The 26,799-nt window shown below is 45.4% G+C and overlaps 1 protein-coding gene across 4 annotated transcripts; it reads left to right on the top strand.

The window, feature by feature from the left end:
* The first annotated feature begins 16 nt into the window (after positions 1-16).
* DPP8 (dipeptidyl peptidase 8) lies at positions 17-25,214 on the top strand. 4 transcript variants are annotated; one of them, XM_015292249.4, is made up of 20 exons: positions 17-90; positions 2,497-2,766; positions 3,307-3,419; positions 4,353-4,526; positions 5,435-5,603; positions 6,841-6,951; positions 7,316-7,444; positions 9,185-9,246; positions 10,266-10,366; positions 11,432-11,609; positions 12,925-13,084; positions 14,468-14,547; positions 14,758-14,910; positions 15,538-15,673; positions 16,337-16,482; positions 16,753-16,899; positions 17,577-17,729; positions 19,724-19,866; positions 20,574-20,685; positions 21,251-25,214. In XM_015292249.4, exons 2-20 carry the CDS (start codon positions 2,508-2,510, stop codon positions 21,371-21,373), a joined length of 2,649 nt encoding a protein of 882 aa, XP_015147735.1. In that variant the 5' UTR covers positions 17-90; positions 2,497-2,507; the 3' UTR covers positions 21,374-25,214. The 4 variants fall into 4 exon arrangements, with proteins under 4 accessions (XP_015147735.1, XP_004943953.1, XP_046755132.1 ...); XM_004943896.5 differs by lacking the exon at positions 17-90 and adding an exon at positions 524-584; XM_046899176.1 differs by lacking the exon at positions 17-90 and adding an exon at positions 524-644.
* The last annotated feature ends 1,585 nt before the right edge of the window (positions 25,215-26,799 follow it).

Genomic DNA, 26,799 nt, shown 5'->3' with positions numbered 1-26,799 from the left:
GGAGGGGCGGGGCTCTGGGTGCGCGTGCGCGGCGCGCGCGTCACCTCAGAGGGGCGCTGAGCTGAGGGAGGTGCGATGGTGGGAGCTGAGGTGGGCTCTGCACTGTGCGGTCGGACCCGTGTGGCCGTGCGTCCGTCCTTCTCAGAGCTCTAAGCCGGCCCTAAGGCAATACGTGTTACCCTCTGCCTCGCTGTGAGGGCGCCGTGCTCAGCTGTGTGCTTCAGCCCGGGCCCTGAGGTGGCGGCAGTGATGGCGGTCCTGGTGAGAAGGCCGAGGGCTGTCGGGGAGCCGTGCCGCTGCCTTAGCCCTCGGCTGCTTCACACTGCTCTGTGCTGAGTGAGAGGGCTGTGCGCATCGCGCCGCCCGCCCTTTTCGACCCCCGCGCAGCCTGGTCCTCCCGGCCAGCAGGCGGCGCCCTGTCTGCCCACCCCTCCGCTTTGCGCGGCGCTGTCGGGCTGGGAGCCGTGTCGTTTCCTCCACGCCGGCAGGGGGCGCGCGGCGTGGCCGGGCAGCGCGGCGGCCCACCTGGCGGAAGCGGAAGCGCCCGGCGGGGTGGCTGGGCAGCATCGCCGCCGCGGAGCGCCGTGAGTAGCGGGGTCGGGCGGGAGTCGGCGTTCTCGGGGACGCCCTTTGGGGAGCCGCCGGTAGCACTGGAGGGGTACCGGGTCTGGAGAAGTTGGGGGATTTGTCCCCGGGCTGCCCAGCTCGCTGCCCTCGGCCGGCCTGCCCGCTTCACCCGGTGGTGGAGGGCTCCTCCCGGGCTCTCCCCGCTTCCTCCGGCCGCTCGGGCAGGCCCGTGGCTGTTCGCCCCGCTCGGGGCCTGTCTGCCCCTCCGGCACAGCCCTGCGGTGCGGTAGTGCTGGAGCCCACCCAGAGGGACAGTGCGTTCCGTGGCAGAACGAGGCAGCAGCGATCTCGGGCAGATCTCGCACTAAGCCCGGGCTCGTGTCCCGTTGCTGTTTGTGCCAGCTTGCTTCTTAAGGCCGTTGCTCTTCGTTTCTTGTCTCTTTCCTTAGGAGGGGTGTCTGAGAAATAGGTCAGGTTGAGGCGTACCGGCATCTGCGTGTAGGTGTGGAAAGGAGATTTTTCTTTGTTGGAATTCTGTGAAGTAGCTGAAAGTTATTTTGATTCAGATTTGAAGCCTAATGCCCAGTTTTTAGCTCAGTCTGAGCAGAGCACTGCGCTGTGTGTGGGACTGGGCTGGCCTTTCAGTGTTTCGAGGTTTAAATTTTGATCTGTTTTTGTGTTGTAAATGTCTTAAGACTGAAGAAGAGCCTCCCTTTGTTGTGTTTGGATGTGCAAAACTGAAAACATGCTTTTGATTGAGACTTGCCCTGCTCTGCTTTTAGTGTTTTGTGTTAAAATGGGCCAGATCCAAGTTGCATGTAATCTCTTCCTTTTATCTGTGAAGAGCAGCAGGAGAAGCCGGTCCATCAGGGAGCTTTATCTCAGGTAGCTGTGCTGGCCAAGCCCATGCCTTGAAATTCTTTGGTCCTTTAGTGCTGTTTGCTCAATGCAGGTGCTCTGTTTTTTATTAGCATCTCTGGCAAGCTCAGACCAGGAAGCTCTGCCTGCGTGTCGAACAGTTGTGCAGCCTTTCCATTTTATATATAGAAAAAACAAACTGCTTTTGAGGACTGACAATCGTCACGCCTTGCTGTCTTTGTTAATGAATTATGTGTAGGAGTTTATAGCTGGGATTCTTTTGGAGTTGCACTCAGATCTTGGATTTATGGTTTCCTACTGCCGAATCTCTGGGCTGTTTTGTCTAGCTTAGATATTCTTTGTAAAGCACGGCTAACTTCAGGAAGAAATATCTGCTAACTGAACAACATGTTCAGGAGGATGAGATGCTGCAGGTCATTCAATTTGGAAATTGCTCATTTCACTGTGTCACCTTCCTCTGCGGCCTCACACTTTTGGAAGAATCTATTCAGAATTTGTAATTATATGCTTGTAGATGATATCATAGGGATGGTATTGCTAGACCCTTCACAGCTTTGTTTGAAAGGAGAAATTACAGGAGAATGATGGTTGCCCAGCCCCGTTGTGTATGGCCAGTTGGTTCAGAATCAACTTTGAATACTGTATCTGCTAAGCAGTTGGCTGTCCCAGCTCTTGATACAATCCTAATCAGCCTTTATTCTGATATCAGTGTATCAAGCTAAATTTGCCATTCGCAGGGTGGAAGAATGAAGTATAAGCTTAACAGGGAAGGATTTATCCCCTTCATGAACTGAGCAGTTGAGGAGTGTTAAGATAAAGAGGCAAACACCACTAAGTCTGTGTGGATCTATGAAATTATTAGTCTTGTTTTGAAGGGCTGATCAATGACAGCCTGTTTTCCATAGCAGAGGTCTGTCTCCTTTTCCTTTCAGATTTTCCATGTGAAATAGCAGGTTTCTCATAGCATTTTTGCTGTGTTATGTGTTGGGAGTCTGATGTGAATTTTGGCTGAAAAGGAGCGCTGACCCTCTGGTACTTTTTCTTTTCCAGAAACATGCAACATGGCAGCAGCCATGGAAACTGAACAGCCAGGCCTTGAAGTCTTTGAAACCGCAGGCTGTGAGGAGCAGGTGCAGAGAGAGGAGCAGCCAAAACCAGAACCTTTCTATGTAGAGAGACATTCCTGGAGCCAGCTTCGGAAACTGCTCACGGATACACGAAAGTATCATGGGTATATGATGGCAAAAGCCCCACACGACTTCACATTTGTTAAGAAAAATGACCCTGAAGGACCTCATTCTGATAGGATTTACTATCTGGGTAAGTTTGCTGGCGCAGCCCGTGTCTTGACTAGACAGTCACTGCAGAGGTTGTTTGGATTTAACTGTTCCTCAGAGCACACCTGATTCCCTTTGGGTTGGTCCCCAAATGCCTTGGCAAGAGCTATCAGAAGTCTGAGTAGCTCTGAGAGAGCTGAGCAGGAAGGGGGCATTCAGACCTTCTCCTAAAGGTGCATCATCTTTGAAACATAAGCTGCATCATGCTGTGTTGCAGCCAGGGGAAATAACAGAACAGAACTTTTTGAATTTAAAAGCTTATAAAATAAAAAGATCCCCGACCTTCAACAAGACAAGCAGCATGTGGTAAGCCTGACTGTAGTTCTTTGTTCTCTGCCTTCTCTGTGACTTGCATTTCTGAAAAGTGGGGACTTCTCAGTGCAAGGCTGCATTGTAGAGACTGTCAGTGCTTCCTCTGGTAGGAACGTCTGTGAAGCGGTTTCTCAGCATCTTTTGAGCATCTCAGCACTGGAATTATGAATAGGAAGATGATGTACTTTGTTTCTTTCCTTTTTGACAACAGCAATGTCTGGGGAGAATAGGGAGAACACGCTCTTCTACTCTGAAATTCCAAAAACCGTGAACAAAGCTGCTGTCCTGTTGCTTTCATGGAAGCCTCTCTTGGATCTTTTTCCGGTGGGTCCAGATCTCTTTCTAACATCTTAGCAACATAGCAAGGCTTTGAGGTTGCACCTATAAGTCGTTACTATGGTCTTAAACATTTTAAGTTTCTCTTTGTATTTGGTTAACTCTGCAGCTGTCTCAAAAACAGGCATAATTTTCTCTTCAGTTTTTGGAGCTAAAGCCTGTGTGCGTCATGAAAGCTGTGTATATATGGTTGATTTCTCCTTTGACAGCAGAGATTGCAAGTGCTAATTTGCATCAGATTCTCTGCTGTGAGATCCTGGGCATTGTTGAAGGAGCCTGTAGTCTCCTATAATCACTGTCTTGCAGAGGGAAGCAATGAGTCCCCCTGAAGACCTGTCAGTAGCTCTGACTCATTCCGAAGCAAGACATCTCTTTTCCACTCCAGGACGTGTGTCCCGTTCTCACCTCTATGCAAAACAAGCTGCACAAGTCTCCTATGCACCATAGCAGGCTGGAGGAGGCAGGACATTTCCTGTGTGGAATTAAGTGTATTGTTTCCCCATGTTATTTCCTGAGGTTGTCAGCCAGACGTAAAATTCATGCTGTGCTTTCCTCCCACCAGACCAGTCACCGTGTATCTTTGCAAAAGTTTGCGAAGGCTGTCCTACTCATTCTAGAAATAATAGACCTTCTGTCTGATCTTTCTCATACGAGTGTACACTGGAAATAATACCAGCCTCACTAAGGGAGAAGTGGCTCTCAGGTTCGCAGTTCTGTAGGATACGGTCAAGGACTGCACCTACAAGTTCTCACAGCAGAAGCGCAAGCAGGAGTGGGCTCCTGGCTGTCAGCAGGATTCTGGAGGAGGAGGGTGTCTGCACAGCCATCTGGTCTTGGAAGCTTGGCGTGCAGAGATGCTCTGACAGTATTGTAACAAATGCAGAGCAGAGGTGTTGATTGTGCTTCTCTGCCCATATTCAGGCCATCCTGGACTATGGTATGTACTCTCGGGAAGAGGAGTTGCTACGGGAGAGGAAGCGAATTGGCACTGTTGGGATTGCCTCCTATGATTACCACCGAGAAAGTGGCACCTTTCTGTTTCAGGCTGGGAGTGGAATTTATCATGTAAAAGATGGAGGCCCTCATGGATTCACTGTGAGTTTATTCTTCTCTGTCTTACACAGTGCTTTCTGCCTCTGGCTAGAAGCTCCTTTGTTTCTTAGTGAAAGCACAATCTGAGGTTCAGCTATTGCTTTACTGACATAGCAAGTTACTGCTGCACTGGAGGGGCAAGCGGCCTTAACCAACCTTGAAACATGGAGAAGTCCTCCTTAGGGATGGACTGCCATGATTACAGAAACTTGGATGGAGAATTAAAAAGAAATGGTAGAATCTGTGGTGGCAAGGCAAGTCACTAGGTTTTCTGATTTTTATTTATTGATTTTTTTTTTTTAACCAATAAAAAGGGACATGAAGCCTGTGATGCTCTCTGCTCTTCCATGTACTCAGAAGTCATATCAGAGGCAGCTTTTGTTTCCAAGCTGTGGTTTGGAGGTCACTGTTCAGCAGTCAGTACTGTATGTGTTACAGGATTTGGCTGTAGAACTTTGTAAACAAGCAGCCTTTAGTCTTTGCTTGTGCTGATGCTGGATTTCAAAGCTGAAACCATTTCTTGTTGATACAACAGATACTTGATGTTTGTCTAACCCAGCTGTCTGGTGGAACTTACTGTATCTCGAGTTGGTTTTGGAGAACAAAATTACTATCTGTTCTGCCATTTTCAGGGGCTGCCAGGCTTCTGTAGGCAAGCTGCCTTCTGATTTGTAGTTAATCCTCAGCACTGGTGAAAGAGGTCTTGGTGGAACTGTTAAAGATGGTGGAAGCACAACTTTCCCTATGAAAGCATCTGCTGATATTTTTCTGTTTTGAAACTGTATAGATTGCTCTCTCTTGTAAACCTGCATGTTTGAAGTCAGCAAGCACATTGCTGTGGTCGTAGAGACCTTCTGGTAGTCCAGTTCAGTGACTGCTTCGTTACTTACTATTTTTCTTCTTTCAATCAGCAACAGCCTTTAAGACCCATTCTGGTGGAGACCAGTTGTCCAAATATCCGGATGGATCCTAAGCTTTGTCCAGCTGATCCAAATTGGATTGCCTTTATCCATAGCAATGACATCTGGATATCTAATATAGAAACCAGAGAAGAAAGGAGGCTAACATTTGTGCACAATGGTAATTCATCCTGAATTAAAATCTCTGCACCTCCTCTGCACTTGTCCTTGCTGCACTGAATTAAGTGATGGCACTATGTTTTCTTCTGAGATCTGAGGGAATGGCAACTGTTTACTTCATCTGGGATTTGGTTGTCATGTTCTGTATGTATCCTCCAGTGCAAATGCTGCAGGATGATTCTTTTCCCGGTTCCCCTGGGAAAGCCAGAATCTGGCAAAATGAGTTATTGGTTGAATACATATGGAAAGACTTCTCCTGAATCACATATTTTTTTTTATGTACTAGAACAGTCGTTTTTGTGTGGAGTAGCTGTGGGTGGAATAGAGCTGGAGGAAAGTTTCTGTCAGCGAAGGCAGGCTGCAGGGCTTTTTAGAGACAATATCGGCAGTTACTGAATAGCACTGTGGCTTCTGCTGGTGCCCTCATACTCAGTCACTTAGGTTTGCACTTCTTACCCTCTCCAAATCTGGTTTAGACATGTATCCTAGAGCAGGGGAAATGGAAAACTGTGGGTAAACCGCTTCTTAAAATCCATTGCATTTTGCAAGTGAAGCACGCTCCTCGTATTGAAACTGTATCATTTAATTTGTAACCAAATTAAAATGTTTGACGCTTTACAATAATACTTGAGCTTATTTAAAAGTTAGTTATTAAAATATTATGTAAGTACATTAAAAATAAACTGTAGCAATGACTCCTTCTCAGATGATAATTATTTATGGAGCGCTGCTAAGTTACCTCCAGGGTAACAGGAAAAATATTGAAGCCCTATGGATAGGGTTGAGATGTTATGTAAGTCTCTTACTTTTGGTCTGTACAGTGAGTGAAATGCTGATATTTTTTTCTGAATGTTGGTACTTTTGGTGTCAGTTCTCAGAATTTTTTTGCTTTAATTTCCTCAAAACTTGTGGTTCCAATTTGCTGAGCTCAGGTAGAGAGAACATTTTCTTTCTTGGATGAGTGCATGGAAAATTGAGAGACTAATTGGGTGGGAGTAAGAAAGGAGGATGAGGCTTTCCTTTCCTAAAAGAGGCTGCTGTGTCAGAGAGAATTAGGTCTTCCCCAGATAAATCAACAGAGTGGGGTGAAAGCAGTTCCGCTGAGAAGCCAGATTTACGGTCATGTCATTGTTCTCTAGAGACTGAAGATAGGCTGTGTTTGGGATAATGCAGAACTGATTCGATTCTGCAGTACATCAGGAACTAATTCTTTTGTGTCTTTTTTTTTTTTTTTTGAGAACTTGCCAATGTTGAGGAAGATCCAAAGTCTGCTGGCGTGGCTACTTTTGTGCTGCAGGAGGAGTTTGACAGATACACTGGCTATTGGTGGAGTCCAAAGGCAGAGCCAAGTAAGTGTGTTGGACACAGTGTCTGACAGGCACAAGTAGTGGCCCCCATGCTGTGCTGTCCAGGGAAAGTTATTTCTTCTCTTTACCCAGGATAGGAACCTTATAGTTCGAGAAGAGCTACAAGTGTCTGCAGTGGTGGACATTTTAGGGTGCCCTCGTTAGCCCAGGTTACTGGGGAAAGAGACTTACCTTCTCACAGCAGTGATAGGAATTGCATGAGACTTGGTGCATTTTGTATAATGAAACAAGAGTCACAGACATTCCTTCATCCTTTCAACCTGCGCATTCTCCTGAGAGAGCACTGGTGTCTGCAATAACCAATTTTGAGAGTTGCTCTGATCAGGAAATGTTAATTCCTTTACAGCACTGAATGGGGGTAAAGTTCTTCGAATTCTTTATGAAGAAAACGACGAGTCAGAAGTGGAAATTATTCATGTCACATCACCCATGTTGGAAACGAGAAGAACAGATTCCTTCCGGTACCCCAAAACTGGTGAGACCCAGATGACCTTGCATTTCTGTTTATGGGAGATGCTTATTTTATTCCACGTGCCTTATGGGTTATGGGCATGACATGTAGTCCTTGAATTAGTGTTCAGGTAGTGGAAATGTATGTGGAAAAACTTCTGCCCTGGAGGTTTGATTAGTCACTAGTTCCTGTGTTGACTTTACAGCCATGAGGTTACTAAGAGCTCAGTCTGGGTCCCTCAGAAGTTGGCAGAAACCCTACCTGATTGTCGCTATTTTGGAGCTGCTGTCTCAGGTCCTGGCACAGAGAAGCTGGTTCCTGTTACAGCCCAGTGCCTCTGAGGGAATAGCTGCAGAATGATAGCATTTTGGTTTTCTGAGGGGGAGGGATCCTGCTGGCTGCTGGCAGTGCTCTGCTAGTTCTAAGAGTCTGATCTCCATGAATGCTTTTGGGCTTGGAAAATTGTGCTTGCTTACAGACTATGAGGGAAAGCCTCTGCTGTCATTTTCAAACAGTGAATGATGTGAAGGCTTCAACATCAAAGCATATCAAGTGCTTCTGGAAAGGGGCAAATGAGACTCAGTGAACTGCTCAGCAGGTCTGCGTGTGGTGTGCCAGGTGTACAGGGCAACTTTGAGCAAGCTGACCCTTGCTCTTCTGAGATTTCGCTGCTGTTTTTGCAAGGCGTGTTGACCACATTATGAAAGTAGTTCATTTTTTTTCTTACTCCCAAAATTTTTTTGTCTTTTTTTATTATCAGGTCTTGTAAATTCCCTAATCCTTTGGCAAAAGTTTTCTGCTTATGATTCTGATTTACTGCTCCTTTTAAGGAGCAGGAAGGCCGTGTCAGCCTGCAAAGCAAGAGGTGACTTCATGTTTTCCAGTGCTAGGGTACACTTAGATTTTGTGAGGGTGTTTTATTATACTGTTATTAAGTGCTGGATCTAAGCAGTGTAGGAAAATCAGGCAGCCAAAGCCTGAATGCCTTTGAAAACAAACAAACTGTGTTTTAATCACTGGCCTCAATTTCCAGTCAGAACCACGTAGGCAGTAGCTTTTTTGGGGCTGTTATGAGGGCAAAGTTTGAGGTGGTTTGTTACCAGGAAGAAGACGAGTACTTCAGTAGGCCAGCACTGTGGCTTAAAGCGAGTCACTTCACCTCAGTATGTGAGTTTTTGTGAGTTGAAGTGAAAGCAACATTGAGAATACTAAAAGTATGTGAAAGCTACTAGATGGGCTTCTTAGATTGACACAACTTAATTCTTTATACTTCACCTTTGCTGTGCAGCAGTCCGTGACACTTAGCACTGCAGGTGCTGTACATCTGTGTTGTTCAGGCTTTGTATAGAGAGTTAGGTTGATTTTCAGTGTCCAACACAGTAAAGTATTGCTCCACTTCTTATTCAACAATATCAGCCAAACAGTAAACCAAAGCTTGCTTTGCTGTCCTAATCACTCCTGAGCATTTACTTCCAGGTAGTACGTGCATGCTTTGTCTGTGAGAGAGAAAACTGACTGACAGTAGTATGGCTCTTGATCAGAGCTCTTTGTGGGATTACATCCACCAATTCTGCTTTGTGTCTGTAGTCTCCTTTTTTCCCTGCCTGGTTCTCTCATGTGTGCAAGTAGGCTATTTGATCAAAGAGAATTCTGCTCTTTGCCTGTTCCAGTTCTGTACAAATAACAGCCCAGTAATCCACAGTTCAAGCCTGCCCTCTTGGAAGCAAACAGTTGGTGTCTGACTGCTAACATCTGTTTTTATAGGTACAGCAAATCCAAAGGTCACTTTCAAGATTTCTGAAGTGGTGATCAATGAAGAAGGAAGAGTAAGTTCCATATTCCCCTTGTTTCCCAGATACATTTGATTTCTGTGACTCTTTGGTAAAAGTCACTTTCCTTTTCAGTATAAATGAACTTTCTTTGTTGTGTTAACGCCTTCCCTGGAGGCAATGAATTTGGCCCGTTCCTTGCAGATACTTGATGTCTGTGTGTTCAACAGTGTTTCTCAAGACTGTTTGATGAACTCAGCTGCGGAGCAGAGTATTTTAGGTGTGAATGGCTAGACTTTGTTACACGATAGATGTCTTGGTAGGTTGGCTGCGGACAATGGAAAAAATTGATTGCAAAGAGAATATATCACCTTATAAAAGCATGAACATATGGAGAAAGATGACCTTTGCTTTCACTCCAGGAATTCTGAACAAATGCAGAAATTTCCATAGGCCAATCCAAGGCTTTGGACAATTGGGAAATTAATCTTACCAAACAGATACAGTAACCTCCATACATTGTTTGGATCCTCTCTGCTCCTGAGCTGCTTCAGCTCATTGACACTCACCTGCTGGGACAGCAGCAATGCTGATGTTAACCGGCAGTCAGGGAAAGCTGTCAGGATCCTTGGGGTACCACTGTGATTTGTCCCAGCAGGGACAAACTGCAGAGCTGCATGTCAATTAGAACCATATTGATAACTGGATGCCATGCAGGATATTCAACATAGAGCAACAAAAACACTTTACAGAACAGCTTGCTACAAATCACCTTCCCTTTGTATTTTACATGGGGAAACTGATCATTCAAGTGACTTATTCAAGGCATACGATGGATTTGTGAGCAGAATCTCTGTTCCTCAAGTCCCAGCCCTCGCTGTGCTGGTAATGAACAACTATAGTACCGTTCTGGTGTCTGGCTACAGGTGGGGTGAATGCCCTGTATTGAAAGGACTGAACAATCTAAATTGCATAAGTTGCACAGGAAAAGTCTTCCATGTCCAGACTGTCGTCGTGCATGAAAACTGATTGTGTGGGTTCATCTCAGCGTCACTGAATTACTCCTTTGTCAACAGATTGCAGATGTTGTGGATAAAGAGCTAGTTCAGCCGTTCGAGATCCTCTTTGAAGGAGTAGAGTACATTGCTAGAGCTGGGTGGACGCCAGAAGGAAAATAGTGCGTATGTTAATCCTGTCTCTGCTTAGAGGGTTTGGGCAGTGCAGTTAGAAGCAGAATGTCGTGGTCTTTGTCTTCCTCTAGCTTAAGCCTTCTTTCATTTTTCCATTGCTGCAACATTTGTGTAAAGAAGGTGACTTCTCCAGTCCTTATCTCCTTCTGTGACACCTGGCCCTACTGCTTTGGGAATGGGCACTCACAGCCCTCGATGTGCGTGTCCTCTCAGCATCCCTGTGAGAGAGAGTGCAGTGCTATTATCCCCATTTTACAGATGGGGAACTGAGGCCCAGAGAGGCTAAGTGACTTGCCATAGTCACACGGGAAGTCTATGGCTGAGGACAGAAATGAGCCCAGGTCCCCTAGGCTAGCGCCCTAACCACTGGACCATCCTTGCTGACCAGACTTACTGATCAGAAAACCTGCTGTAAGTTCTACTGACATTTGCATGTCATTTTTAACCCTGTAGATGATGTAGTGCGGTGTTTCTAACTCACCAGAAGCTTCTCCAGAATTGCACTTCTCCAGTTCTTGAATCTAAAGATTTCACTTTTTTTATTTTTTTTTCAAATGTGGAAGAAATGCAGGGACACATTTGTTCCATTGTCTTGCTTTTTTTCAGGATTATTATTAGAGCTACATGTAAAGTCATCAGAAGTATGGCAGGGTCTGCTGCCAGTTCATTTAGGTGCCAGTATTACTCTCTGCCAGGTACAGATTTAAAACATTAATATTTTGACGAGTATCCTCAAACATTAGTTATTCTTCTTCGTTATCCCCTCTGATTTTTCTCTTTTCTTTCTCCCTTAAAGCGCAATCCAAATCTGGGGGAATAGAATTAATTAAACTTTTCAACCACCAGTGCTTATGCAGTATTGAAATGAAGAGAAATAGTTATGAAGAGGTTTGTTTTTGTGGGTGAGATTTTACATGTGGCTTTTTTACTTAATCTGAACGTTCTTGACTCCCCCAAAATGCCTAGTGATAAGTGCTGCTTTTGAAGTTTTTCAGATCTCTCTAGTGCTCATTGTTGTATGTTATTTTCTCTAATATCTGTCTTCTCAACAGCGTCTGGTCCATCTTACTGGATCGTTCCCAGACTCGACTGCAGATAGTCTTGATTCCCCCTGCATTATTCATCCCAGTAGAAGATGATGCAATGGAAAGACAGAAACTTATCGATGCTGTACCAGATTCTGTTACACCTTTAATTATTTATGAGGAAACAACAGACATATGGATAAATGTAAGAATTTGAATTTCAGTCTTGTCTGACAGTTTGTTGTTCAAGGCCCTATGTGGAGCACTTGGGCAGTGTCGATGTTGCTGTGCTGTGCTGCCTAGGAGAAGATTCCTGTTGTCCAAGGTCTGTGCCTGTTCCTAGCAGGAAGCTGCTGTAAAGGGCTCATCACATTTAGAGGACAAAAAGATGTGTGATGTGAAAGCAGAGCTGCTTTGCTTGAGGCCACTTGGTGATTAGAGAGCTAGGAACAGAGCCCAGGACACTGGTGTTCCAGGGTAGCCCCATTCCCACAGCGTTACCCACTGTCTTCCTCCAGCTTCTTTGTGCAGTTGTTCACCAGGAGCAGTCCCAGCAGGTGGAGTATTCTTCAGCCAGTGAAGATGTATTTAGATGATAGTGGGGAAACATGTCTCAGGAATCTGCTAACAGTCACTGAAAATCCTCTGTAACCACGTATATGCTGGTGAAATGCATTCCTGTGTAGTGTGTGTGGAGCTATTCTACAGGGCCTGAGCTCTGTGAGACTGCACACTAGCGTGTTAGGCTCACAGTGTAGAAAGGAGTGCTGTTCTTGCTTGTGCTGATCAGTATCTCCAAAGTGGCATCCTGTTGGGGGTGTACCAGGGTGCAGGAGAGCCTGAGAATGTCAATCACTGGTGGGTAGTTGCATCTTTCAGCAGAGAGTGTGGGCACAAAGCCTTCCAGTGAATGTTTTCTATACAATGAGCGCTCTGTAATACTGTATTTTCTTCTTAGTAGTAGTGTGCATGGCTTCAGGATGGTGCAGTATGTTGTCCTTTCTCCATTATTTTTCTGGCTGGAGTTGTTTTTGACTGGCAGCACTTACTGTGCATATAAGTGCTTCTGATGCTTCAAATGATTGTCACTTGAAGCAAGGGTTGGCATCTTTATGACTGGGAAGATGATGTCAGTTCATCGTTCTCTAAATAGCCCTTCATGGGCTTCTAGACAGCACTGGGCAGAGGTGGCCACCAAACCCTGTCTTATTTTTGGTTGGCCCTTGTATGCTGTCTGCAGAGCTGGACCCACCTCTGTATACAAGCTAGAAAGGCAGGCGTAAAAAAACTTAATTCATTCTGTGGCCAGGATATAGACTATCAAGAAGCCTGGAGCTGTGCAGTATGTGGCTGCTGTTTGCAGACACCTCCTGGCTCTTATGCATTATTTGTTCTGCCAGTAAGAGACACTGTGCTGCAGCCTGCTGGTGTAACCTGTGCTGGGCAGTTAGAGGTACTTATGTGTGACTTTAGTGCCAGAGTCCTGCTGATAACACCAACGCGCTGTTCTGACTCCACAGATCCATGATATCTTCCACGTTTTCCCTCAAACCCATGAAGATGAGATAGAGTTCATTTTTGCCTCTGAGTGTAAAACAGGATTCAGACACCTATACAAAATTGTCTCAGTTTTGAAAGAGAGCAAATATAAGCGGTCATCTGGAGGACTCCCTGCTCCAAGTAAGTGAATTTATTCTCTTGCTTTAATTGGGCACTTGCTGCTGACTGGCGAGGAAATGAATGTCTTTCCAGGTGGCAGAAATCGCTAGAAACTCCTGTTGTTTTCTGAAAAGCACTTCACTGTACAGTCATTCCTCTTGAAATTGTGCGGGGGTCATTCTGTATGCAGCATGCCTCAGTTTTAACCCTGCTTCTTCCTTGATGACTGGAGGTAAAACTGTCAAAAAATCAGATGCCAGATGGGCTTCCCTGTGGTACTGTGAAATGCACTTAGTTGACAGGATTGTTTACTTCCTGACTGCAGCAGGTTAATCATTATAGCAATAACATGGCTATCTCTGATATGAGGGTCCAGTGCATCTAGTAGAAATGCATTGGTTCGAGTCTTGGTTTTGGAAGTGAAACCAACGTAATTCCTGTCAGGCTTTACAAGCAGATTGTAGCAGAGAGGCTGATAAAGAGCACAGTTTGAACACGCTGTAAAAAGGTCCACAGAGGGCCTCCCTGTCTGAGGGGGCCCACTTGTTAGTCCCTTTAAAATGAACATATGTGCTTGGCAGCAAAACCAATGATATGGCAACTATTCAGAGAATTTCTATCTGCTCTTAAAAACAGTCGTGGTATTGCTGTATAGACAGAGATGTTAGTAGGAGAAAATTACTGACAGCTGTTGCAAGTGGAAATGCAGGAAGAGTAATTCCAAGCCAAAAAAAAAAATCAGTGCAGGGACCACAAGGACCATGTGCTTCCAAGCTGCAGTCAGAGTTTGCATGGTGGAGCTGTGCACAAAGCTCCTGGAATGTTTCTTCCACAGTATGTGCTCTTTCATTTACAGTTTCATGCTGTGATGCTTAATTTACTTGTTGTTTGTTGAAGGCACTCGCTGAGCTCTGCATGCAAAAAAGTGTACCTAATTTTACTGTAGGTCCTGGTTTTGTGCAATTGTTGGTGTGGGTTTTTTTTCCAAAAAGCATTATATTGGGTTCGTTAGATTTCTATGAATGTATCCAATTACTTTTTCTTGCTCAATCTCCCTCATTCCAAGGCAAATGAAGCCATTTTATAAAAGCAGAGCTGCTTCCCAGCCCAAAGCAAAATTCCCCATTTTTGACACCGGAGATTCCCTGTGCACCCTTTTCAATACTAAAAAAAGCAAGAAGCAAAGCTGTCCAGGTGTCAGTTTGAGAGCATCTGTGAATCCTTCGACACAGCTCTCAGAATGTTTGGTACCAGCTCTGACGTTTGCTGTGGAGTTGGCAGAGGTCTGGGTCCTCTGCAAAGCCACGTTGTTCTTGGCTTGAGTCTAGCAGAAAAGCTTGGAGAGAAGTGTCATTGTGACTGTGTGGTCTGTAAAATGTGCAAGTGTAAAATCTCTATTTGCAGGTGACTTCAAGTGCCCCATCAAAGAGGAGATTGCCATTACCAGTGGGGAATGGGAAGTGCTTGGCAGACATGGGTCCAATGTAAGTCTCTACTTTTGCTGCATGGTTATCCTGCAAGCAGTGCAGGCATGCTGGAGGATGGCTGGCATTTGGCTTATTCCTTGCAGATTGCTGGACAGTAACTCCAAATTACAGAAGCAGGAGGGGGAAGACTTGGTGGGGAAAGAAGACCTGGGCTTTGTTTCAGCAAGAACTGGATATTGAGGAATGTGTTGTTTTTGTTTGTGACAGATCTATGTAGATGAAGCCAAAAAACTGGTCTATTTTCAAGGCACGAAAGACTCTCCTTTAGAACATCACTTGTACGTTGTTAACTACAAGAATCCCGGAGAAGTAAAGCGACTGACAGAACGTGGTTACTCTCATGCCTGCTGTGTCAGCCAGGTATCCATCTGCCCGAGGCCTGGATAGGCAGGGCTGGCCGGGTGTGTTGTGTTTTACTGCCAGATGTGTCCTTCACCAATCAACGGACAAGGTTGCATTTCAGTATAACAAAAGTAGATGTTACACTGTGCTGTGTGCTTAATGTTGTACAGTGAGTGTGCAGCCACCTCTGGAAACCAGATCTGACCTCCTAGTTCAGGTTGCTCCTTGGCTCAGACAGGAGCTCAGGCAGGTCGAATTGTTTGAAACTGAGCCTGGCTCCTTTTGCCTGGAGTGGGCTGTGGAGCAGTCCCCTGAGGAGCTGAGCCTGTGGCAGTGCTGAGGGGTTCCAGGCATTTGGGGCAGTAATCTGTTCTGCTGTAACTGCTCTGCCTGGAGAAGAATGTATGACAAAGTCCTTGTGCCACGGCTGGTTTTGCAGGTGTATTTTTAGTTTTCAAATGTTGGTACCTGAGTCTTGCTGAGGACGGTGGCTTCTCAGAGTCTATCATTCTTATTGCAAAAGAGACTTCTTGGTTTCGTTTGGTTCCTAAACATCTTCCAAAAGATATGAATACAGGAAAAAGTGATCCTTTTGCTTGTACCTCTGTACTGAGGAGTTCAAGATAACATTCTTTTTCTCTCTAGGATTGTGACATGTTCATCAGCAAGTACAGCAATCAGAAGAACCCACACTGTGTGTCCCTTTACCGGCTGACAGGACATGAAGATGATGCAGCTCAAAGGACAAAGGAATTCTGGGCTACAATTTTGGATTCAGCAGGTAACAGAATTGTTAAGAAACTGTAAAAAGACAATCAGGAAGGCGTGTGAGACTTCCCAGTACATAATCTGAGATTTGATGTTGTGGGTAATTAGGCTTCTCTGTGAAACTCATGCTTGTGTGAGAAGCTTTTGGAAGTAGAGGAGTGATGTTTTCAGCTCGATGACAAATGAGTATAAACTGGCCGTGAAGGAATTTAGAGTGGAAATTGCTAAGTTTCTACTGCCAGAGCTAGTAGAAAGCATGTTTTACCATCAGTAGGAGGGGAGTTAAGTGAGCTTGTTTACTTTTTAGCTAAATGGCTGTTAACGAGCTTGCTTCTGAGCCTCTGGGGAGGACCACACACTTCTTAAGCAGTTCTGTGTTGCTGTCTGTTGGTGTCTTTGTGAGACAGCTCTTAGGCTTTTATTTTTTCACTGTGATTCTGCTACTTTTCATCTTGCTGCTGTTCAGGGGAAAGGAGGAATGGGGATGTGACAGCACAGAGAAAGCTCTCATATGTCTGGGGCATTCCCAGCCTCTGCCTGGTCCCAGCCACATCCACTGGAAGTATGGGAAAGCTGTGTTAGTGGCGATGCAGCAATAGTGGTGACGGGACAGAGCTGGAGCAAAGCTGCAGTATTCGTCCATTCTGGTTAATCCAGGCTCTTTGTGCCTTCCCAGGCCCTCTTCCTGATTACATTCCCCCAGAAGTGTTCTCCTTTGAGAGCTCCACGGGGTTTACACTCTATGGAATGATGTACAAACCTCACAATCTGCAACCTGGAAAGAAGTACCCTACTGTGATCTTCATCTACGGAGGCCCTCAGGTGAGTGCAGTGTTTCTGAGAGTGGTGGGATGGACCATTTGAAACCTTCATTTCCATGACACAGAATGACTTCTTACTGAGGGAAGAGAGCTTAATTAATAGCAGACCACAAGCAGGGAGAGGGGATCCTACAGCAGGGAAGAGGGATTTTGAAAAATCTACATTGTAAAGCTGTATAAAACATTGAAAGGGAAGTAAATAAAAATAGTCTGAAATGAGATTAACAGGTTTCATTACATAGGTGACTGTGTCATTGTTCTTCTGTTCCAGGTGCAGCTAGTGAACAATCGATTTAAAGGACTCAAATATTTCCGATTGAACACCTTGGCCTCTTTAGGCTACGTTGTTGTTGTTATTGACAACCGGGGGTCCTGCCACCGAGGGCTGAAGTTTGAAGGAGCCTTTAAATACAAAATGGTAAGTGCAGCTCTGGGTCTGGTTCTTCGTTTTCAACCAGAGCCAAGTTGGAGTCCTGGTGTTACCTGGGCTGAAGTCTCAGTCTGGCATAGAGATCCAGCGTAGTTTCATAGAATGGCCTGGGCTGAAAAGGACCACAATGATCATCCAGTTTCAACCCCCTGCTATGTGCAGGGTCACCAACCAGCAGACCAGGCTGCCCAGAGCCACATCCAGCCTGGCCTTGAATGCCTCCAGGGATGGGGCATCCACAACAATGGATAGTTTGTGCAATGCTACTTAGTTTGGGGAGGGAAACTGTGTAGTTGAGCAATATGAATGTGAGAGAGGAAAGATGCTCAGTGTGGGATGGATAAAATGTCAGGATTTGAGTTTGCAAGCTTGTCACGTGTAAGGGGAATGAGATCATAAAGGTCCAATCCAACTCAAGCCATTCTAGGATCTCTGACTCTCACCAGAAATAAGATTTTCATCTGGTGTGGCTTAGTATGTGTTTATTGTCTTAAGAAGGAAAGGAGTCATCTTTCTGTAACATGCCTAGTACAGTGAGTGCTGGTGTGTGGTTGGGTGCTGCACAAACAGAAGCAGCAAAGGTATGAATGCTGGTTACTTTCAGAAATCATGAGAATGTGCCTTTTGTCTGGCTCTAATAACTTACCTTCTCTCTCTCTTCCCAGGGACAAATAGAAATTGATGACCAAGTGGAAGGTCTGCACTACTTAGCGTCCCAGTATGACTTCATTGATTTGGATCGTGTTGGCATTCATGGCTGGTCCTATGGAGGCTACCTCTCTCTTATGGCTTTAATGCAGAGGTCAGATATCTTCAGGGTATGTTCGTACATTGAGTACTTATTCTGGTGGTGCAGACAGAATTTTTCCCTTAATCATGTAACCTCCCTCGGGTATTCACAGCACAAAGACAAGTGAGGACACAGTGCTCTGCCTGTTTCCTTCGAGATTTTTTCTAGTTGGGCGAGTTCAGAGGAAAACTGCTTTTTTAGAATACCTTCCATCTACAGTATTTCTAATTTGGCTTCCAGACTTCAGTTAACCTTCTGATGCTTCTCAGAAAATAGATCTTAAAATTTATTCACACTTTAAAGCTAGTGCTTTCAAACAAATCACTGTGCAGTTTTAAATTCAGTGGATACTGCAAGAGCAGTTACTGGTTCTCTGTGACCTTGGGTCAGTTCTCTGCACTTGTGTTTCCATCCGTAGCATGGGGATGAGATGCTCTTCCTCTGTTAGCCTGTTGTCACTGTTGGGTTCTGAGGGGTGTCTGGGACTGGTATTCACACTAAGTCTGTATGGAACAGATGGGTGATTCAGCTTTTCAAACAGAGACAGTGCTACCTGTGCAGCCCCAATAATTAATACTAATAGAGATGCCTCATAACATTGGATTGCATTTGTAAGATTAAGTGCTGCTCTTTACCATCTCCCCATGCAAGTTTGCAGCCATCATCCTCAGGGCATTGCGGTATGACTGCACCATCACTGTGCTTGCTTCCTCTAGCTCTGCCTGAGCTGGACATAATCCTGACCTGATGTGAAGGTGCTGCGCTGTCTGTGAGGCTTCCTGTGTTGATGTGGGCAGGGTGCTTTTGGGTATCCAAGAAATGTTACGTGAGGGGAGTGTGGGGCAGTTCAGGTAGGCCAGTTTTCTTGAAACATCTGAGAGTCTGTTCTTGTGAGCCCAGGTGAGGAGGATCAACTGTTTGCCCCATTCAGCTGAGCACAGAAGGTATTACCTCTCTGGAGCTGTGTAGAAGAACTTTAAGCTGATTGACTTTTGAGCTTGCAGTAACGTAACAGCGCTGCTGTAGCTTTACCAGTCTGAGGTCATTTATGCTGAAGGTCCCTCATATAGTCTCAGCTGTTGCCTACTTTGTGCCATCTTAGCTCTTTGTGCTGTGAATCAACCAAGGGAAATTACCCTGCTGAGAAACAACACCACCATCTCTTCCTCCTCCCCTCTTTACTCTCCTGTCCTAAGAGAATGGTTTCTTTACAGTCTCGATCTGTTCTCAGATCAATTTGTCACAGAGTGTTCTGTAACAGCCAGGAGGGCAGCCTGGCCATGGGGAGAGGTGCTGGAAGGAGGTGCTTTTGATTGCATGACTTCAGAACACTGTAGTAAATGAGGAAACTGTTGATGGGCAAGTGTCAGAGGCAGAGATGTGCTGAGAGCTGAATATCGCTCTCAGCCCAGTTTGCTCTTTGTGACTCTTCTTGCTTTGCCTAAATCCAACCTCAGTATTCTTGGGAGGTTCAATCATTACTTTTCACAAGTCCTCAAGGATTATTATATTTTTATTTTAAAAACACTTAACTGGAAAAGAGTTTTATTTTGTTTAGTTTTTCACTGGTCTTTTTTCACAAGGCTCTCTGCATGCTGTTGGTAGGTATGCAGAGGGGACTGCTGAGTCCTAGTGAGCTTTCAAGCCCAGTTTCTGTTAAATGTTCAAATAAAAGGTTCTGTGACCCCAAAGGAGAGCACTCTGCATTTTGAATAAAATCCACTTACCTCCAGCAGGGCCTGCAGGTGATGTGCTCAGTGCTGCTTCTGATTTGTCCAGAGGATCTTCCTGGTTTTCCAGTTTTTATCCTGAAAAATAGAGATAGGCTATAGCTGAAGCCTGCAGGTGCATATGAGCTATGGGCACAGTCTGCACAGACTGCAGACTGTGGACTGTAAGGAGAGCTCACTAGTGTGTATTCTGAGCACCGGGATAGAGATAAGGGAGGGAGGGACATCCCCAGATCAAGGTGTCAGGGTTGTCATTCCCTTCCCTGTGCTGAGAGCCGTGTTGGACTTGCAGGTTGCCATCGCCGGAGCACCCGTCACGCTGTGGATTTTCTATGACACGGGTTACACGGAGCGCTACATGGGCCACCCGGAGCACAACGAGCAGGGCTATTACCTGGGTTCAGTGGCCATGCAAGCTGAGAAGTTTCCTTCTGAGTAAGTCTGGTTCTGCAAACTTTCCTTCTGCCGTTTGTGTCAGGAATGGTTAAGCCCCACAGATAGATATTTATTTCCCTGCTCTTGGCAATTAAATCTTGGAATCATAAATGCTGGTATTAAAACAAAAACAACACTAATGAACTTAATAGACTTGAATGAACATTTGCATAATTACAGACCATTCCAAGTAATCCCTTTTATCCTAGCTGTAATTAAGACTATTTTTATGTCTAAAGAAATGACAAACACATCTCCAGTTATATGATTAGCAGCTTAGTGTCGCAGTAAGCTAGACAAAAGTTAGTTTATCAGCATGCTTTCTGCGTGCTCTCAGTCTGTGTCAGCACAGAGTTGTCTGCAGAGCAGGCTGAGGCCTCAGGCTTTCTTGCCAAAGAGCTGGAAGCCAGCAGTGATTCTGAGCAAGTGCTAAGCCATTGAATTATCCAAGATAGGAATTGCTTCTGAAAATAATGATAAGGTACAGATAAAAGGTCTGACTGTGATGTGCATGTACTGGAAGAGCTCATAAGGGAGGAAAGAGTGGGTTTGTGACAAGCTGCAGGTCCATCCTGGGCAATTCACGATAGCAAAATTACTCTCTTCAGTGCAGCTGTTTTTACTGTTTGCTCTTTTGGAAGGAGTGTTTGTGGACTGTGAAGTGACTGAGATGCTATCTAGAAACGTTTGTCTCTTGCTTTTCTCAGACCAAACCGTTTGCTGCTGCTACATGGGTTCTTGGATGAGAACGTTCACTTTGCACACACTAGTATTTTGCTCAGCTTTTTAGTGAGAGCTGGGAAGCCATACGACTTGCAGGTAAGGCTAGAATCAGGATGTGAAAATAAAGTATTGTCTTTGAGGAGTACAAATTGAAGCTCGTACAGTGTCTGTGCTGGGCAGCTTGGGATTCTGGAGTAGAAGATTTGTATTTGAGCCTACTGTTTTTTTAAAGGAAGATTTATGAGTAAACCAAATAACTTTTAGGTAAATGAGCAGTTAAGGAGACCTACAGTTTGGCAGCAGTACTGCAGTGTCTGTGCAGTGCAGAGCAGGCTTATGTAATTCATGAAACCCTGCTGGTTCTGTGCAGATGTAGCCCAGGTACCCTGCATCGTGCTGCAAAACTGGAAGCAAACTGATGTATGTGATGGTTCCGAGCAGGATCTGCCTCTGTTCAGCAAGGAGTCACATCCAGCTGAGCACAAGCTGGATCAGAGGGTGCAGTGTGTTGTCTCCAGGCTTGGGCAATAGAGGAGGGGATGCTGAAGTGCAAACAGAGCTGGTGCACGGGGATGACATGCACATTTTGAACTCCAGGAACAGTTTAAATGTTGGCGCTCAAAACTGTTGTGGGTACTCATGACTTTATTTTATATTTTAGATCTACCCTCAGGAGAGGCACAGTATAAGGGTGCCTGAGTCGGGAGAGCACTATGAACTCCATCTACTGTATTACCTGCAAGAGAATCTGGGCTCTCGCATTGCTGCCCTGAAGGCAATGTAACTGACCTCTGCAGAACTCTGCTCGGCTGGCTGCTGTACCGAACGAGGAGATAGGAAAGTAGAGAAAATAGAATGGAACTTTGCATTTTGGTGCCTGCCACGTATACACACACACAGAGACACTTTTTTAAAGTAAATTTGGTGCCATATAGGGAATTAAAGGACGATGACCTAATAACTTCCAAGCTTAAGGTGTAAATAAAATCCAGTGTCTGTGGTGTAATGCAGTACCATGGGTGTTCTCTTGGGGGAGGAGCTGCAACTGAAAATAACGTACTTCCACAGCACCAGATCCTGATGTTTTAATAAGACTCTGATCTGATCAGTGTGTTTTTACAGTGTGTTCCTTGGTACCGTAACACTAGAAAATTTACTCACTGCACAGCAGGAATTTACCTGGATGGTTACAATGTGTACATTACATTTTGAATGTCATCATATGGCTGTTACGCTTCATAAATGGGATGTGTCTCACTCCAGAAAAGCTGGTCCCAAGTTGGACACATCCCCTATCTAGCTACTGATTGTTTTTTAAGGAGAAACACTTTTAAGCTGCCCTGAGAAGATTTTAAATTTTGGCTTCAGTTCAGCTGGTGCCAGGCTCTTTTCAATAATTGCTTCTCTTCCCAGGATAAGTCATACTGTTCTTCCTTCCAGCAGATGGATGTCCTATCCTGATTGTACTTGATTTCACCTGGGGAAGTGAAATGATGTTTTACTGTGATGTGAGCATAACAGTCTTTTATTCTGGGATGCAAACTAATTTAAGGCAAATTGCTGAAACTTTGTAAATTTTAAAAGAAGCTTAAAAGTGCAGCTCATTCCTCGTTGACCTTTTTCCTTGATGTTCGTTCTGGAGCTGTTTTTGCAATACTGTTTTCTTACCGTCACATCAGCATGATGTAGATATGTGCATCCTGTTACAGTTTTAAGATTCAACACTCTGATTCAAATGTCTGCAGAGGATTTGGTGAGGAGAGACCTTGTGAACACTACACGTCAGGCAATGTGAGCTGCTTCATTGAATTTCCTGCTCTGTTCGAGGCACTGTTTCCCAGGCTCTGCTCAGTCCTCTGTTCCCGGGTCATTTCCAGCACTGCTGCATAGCATGACTACAATGCTGTGTTTGAGAACCCCCTTCTGCGTAGCTTAAGGTAACCCCTCTAACCCTAAAGGATGTGAAATCCCAGTTGTGTTTTGTTAGTGAGGTTTTAACTAAGCAGCAGGCTTGGCTAAAAAGTGTCTTATGTGAAGTCACTTTAAACTTGCAACAAGTTGTTCAAGATAGAAATCCATGGCAAAGTGATTCTCTTTAATCCAGGAAATTCTCCCCTTGGGACCTGCCTCTGAGACTCTTGTAAGCTTTAATGGTTTTCTTAGAAACCTAAGAACTTCCTTTCCTTTCCTTTTTGGTGCTAGAGAGAAGCTGAGCGTGGTTTTTCTTTTCATCTTTTCAAAACGTGGAATCACTCTCAGTATTTACACTCTTAGTGCTCCACATGTCCCCTTGTCTTTTCCTCGCTGTGGTACTGTTCAGCTTGGCCATGAGACTCTGGGATTTAACACGATCTGATTCTATTATATCGAACTGCATCATTTTACAGTCAGGCTGCTGAGCAGATGCACCGATGCTGTCAGAGCCACTGCAGTTACACGGGTGTAAAATGTGTATGTGAGAACAGGATCTGGTTTGGGGATTATGCAGATGATATCCAAAGCAAACAGGTATGCAGTAGGTTTACATTTCCCTGATATGGGAGTGTTTGGTTTGGGGGGGGGGGGGGTTCTGTTTTTCAGATCACAGTGGTTTTTTAGTGGATGAATTGGAGTTCCCTTAGCAGGTCAGTAACAGCCTTACTGCTGGGATCTGGGGAAGGGTATGGCATGCAAAGAGCCTGGCTCCTTCTAAGGTCTCCTCTTTGAGTAATGAACTGTGGCTGAACCTGGGCTGTCTGCTGTAGTCAGTGCTGAGAGATGGGTAATTGTGCTGAAGCTTTTGGTCCAGAGCAGCGTGGCAGGGAGTACAGACAAGTAAAAGCTGTCACGATGGAATTCTTTTCTGTTCCTTACGTGTTTATGCTGTATGATATATACATATACCTATATCTGTTCATATATACATACATGTATAAAACTACACGTGGATAGCATCACCTTTTCCAAGGTTGTTTATATTTTGTTCAATATTTAACTTGCTTTTGGGGGTGTTTCTGCTCTTTTTCTAGAGGTGAGTACCCTTGAATGTAAATGTTTATGATTTTTAAGACAAAATTGATCCTTTTGTGTAAAAAAGAAAAAAAAAAAAAGAAAAAAAGCCTTCATCAAGCAGTGCTTCTTTGGTAACTGAAGAACTAAATGTTATGCAAGTAACCCAGGCTGGATTTTGATTTAGCACAGCATTGTAAGTGCTGACATATAACTTTTAAATAATGCATCTTTTCTTCGTTTCAAATATATCTATGGAAAAGCTATTAAAGTGCAAAGCACTGCAAGTACTCTATTTTGCACCATAAATTCCATATTCTTTCTTTCCTACAAAAGTTTTCTTCTTTTTACAGCAGCCAAGCACTTTAAGAGCCCATGCTCTCTTATCCTGCAGAAGTGCTGGGAGGATTTATCAGCAGAGCTTTGCAGTTCTGGTCAGAGATGCCTCGTGTGAGCTTTGAGACTGAGGTAGGGAGGTGCTGAGGGCTCTCAGAGCACAGATGGGTGCCTGGGGGTCGGATACAGCAGTGTGCTCTGTGCCCAGCAGGCACCTGCACTGAGCAGGAGTGGGATGCAGCCTTCGTTGCACGGTGGATATTGGTTTCTTCCCAGCAGTTGCACTGATGTCTTTTGAGATGAATGTTTTAATTTCTTAGACTTAAAAGAGTACATGAAAGCTGGGGATTTGAGCAACGGCGCTGAAGTTGAATGGTGATGCCAGCAGTGGTGGTGGCTGGGATTTGGTGAGGTGGTTTCAGTGGGAACACATTCTTTGGCCCATCATACGGCAGCTTTCAGGAGTTTTTTCCAAATGGGGTTTCACCCTTTCACACAGGAATTGCACTCCTTACCCCATCCCTTTGTTTCCAATGGTCTTTTATTCAGAACAAAATATAATTGGTAATTAACCAGAGCTGCTTAATTTTTATAAGCTCTCTTAACTTCAGAATGTTCATTAATGAAATAATGAATTCAAACCTCATGTAAAGCTTTGAAAATCAAATAGCTTCATTACATCACAATGGGAAGTGCATTCCCTGGTTACTAGTGCTGTTTGGGGAAAGAGAGGGAAATACTTTGGGCAGAGGTATGGGGTGCTGCTTCCTCTCTGAGCACAGCATGTGCTGCACACTGCGGGCATTTCCCAGCTCTGACCGTGGGGTCCCAACACCACTTCCATGGGAGGAGCACCGGGTTTGCTTCTGCTGTGTCTGTACATAAGGCTGTTTTGCTGCTGGCATGACGTTCGGCTTCTGATGAGGCAATAATAGAGTACAAGTGAATGAAACAATGGCCCAGATTCGGATACTGCCTTGAATTGCCTGTGTACTTGAGAACCAGAACCCTGCAAAGACTTCCATGCACTCCTCGTGGGTCTTCGGGACGGTCCTTTCGAAGAGAGCTCTCGCTGTGGTTTTTACTTACATGTTCTGCAAAAAGTTCAGGTTTTTAATTTTAGAAGAAGTGCCTGCTGTTTGCATTAACAGAACTGCATGTCTCACCCCAGTGGGTTTATGGTCTCCCTCCCCCACCTTTCTAGCCACTTAGCTTTTAATCGTGTAAAGTGGAGACATTTGTTTTGCTGCTTTTTATTACAAAACCTTTGTGGCAATAAAGATGCTGCTAAATAAATTGAATTAAATGGTTCCCCCCCCCCCCCGCCCCATTTTCAACTGTCTCTCTTCTTGATTTAGTAGAGTTTGTGCGTAATTAGATCTCCTTGCATTGTGCTGCGGAGAGCAGCACTGATGGAAAATGTGCGTGTGCATTCTATGCACTTGTTGGGCGTTTGGTGAAAGCATCTGATTTTTCCTGTCCCTTGTGATTAATTGATATAAACAGGAAGTGCAGGCACTTGCTTGGTATAACTGCACTCCTCCTTCCCGTTCCTGAGTGCTGGGAGCAGCCCTTGGCAGCTGCAGCTGTGGATCTGGGCACATTCCTTCCTTGCTGCCCTGGGTGGGCACAGCACAGCACAGTGCAGGACGTGGGCCCGGTGCCCTGTGTGGTGAGGTGGGAGGGCAGGAGGGGATGTGTGCCACCTCCTGCTTGGCCTCACGGGTCTTGATGTGATTGGTCTTTATGGGTGCCCTGATTCTGCTTAGTGCTGAACCAGAATGGATGGTGGAGGGCATGGGGTGGACACATTCAACAGGTTGTGTCTTGGTTTTACTCATTTATTGCTGATTTTTTTACTCTTAGAGTGGGACCACCTGTTCTTGGCGTGGCTTGGCTTCAAATGGACCTTGGAAAGACCTGGTCCCTACCCCTGGTTGTGTGTGGGGTTGCCACCCACATGATCAGGTTTCCCAGGGCACCCATTCTGGTGGCTCTCAGAAGGGAGCTGGTAACCAACAGTGTGATGATGCATTGCATCTCCCTCTGGGGTTTGCGTAGACCCTACCGCAACGTGGCAAAGCTTTCCCTGTAGTGTTTGGGAGCCCTCATGCAGCACAGGCTGGGCCATGAGCATTGTGCCAGCCCAGGGCCAATTCTGGGGCTCTGGCTGCTGCCCCTGAGCTGGATGTGCAGACGTCCTCACCACCAGGTAGCAGAGGGGAAGGTTTCCCCACGTGCTCCTGCGTGCCTGGCGAATGGACTGCTGCAAACCTTGTGGGCGGTGGTGATTTTCATCTTTACGATGAATAAATTATGAAGATGCTTCCTTAACTAATTGCTACCTCTTGGTCTGACTGCACCTCTGGGTATGCAGTGGAAGCAAATATTTCTCTTTAAAATAGACTTTCTGCAGATATTTGAGCTGGGCAAGGCTAAACGTGCTCCTTGAGATGGAGAGTTTGCAGGGCAGAATGAACTTCTCATCCCAAATGAGACACCAGGAGGTTTTTCAGAAATCACTGTGCTGGCCATGGTGTGAGTGCTGTGTGCTGGAGGCTGCCTGGGTTTGTGCTCAGGGCTTTGCAAACGTGAGAGCACATTGGTCAGAGTTTGAGCATTGGGTTTGCTTCTGAATGAGCAAAGCCTGTAGCCAATGTGTTGCAGGATGTGTGCCCTGGGTAGGACTGATGGAAAGCAGCCAGTACTGCTGTGTTCCGAGGAGGGAGAGGATGCTATTGGGGAACAGTGAAGCTGGAGGTGTTGGGCCATGCTGCAGACTGGCTGTGTGACTCAGAGCAAGCTGAGCTCGCTGGCACTGCCCTTGGCTTTCTGCTCAATGAACTGCAGATCTGCATAGAGCTGGGCTGGGCAGAACCTGGGCCT

Source organism: Gallus gallus, chromosome 10, assembly GCF_016699485.2.
Source record: "Gallus gallus isolate bGalGal1 chromosome 10, bGalGal1.mat.broiler.GRCg7b, whole genome shotgun sequence".
Classification (NCBI taxonomy): domain Eukaryota; kingdom Metazoa; phylum Chordata; class Aves; order Galliformes; family Phasianidae; genus Gallus; species Gallus gallus.
Note: the sequence above shows the minus strand (reverse complement) of the source record. Positions and strands in the feature narration are given on the sequence as shown.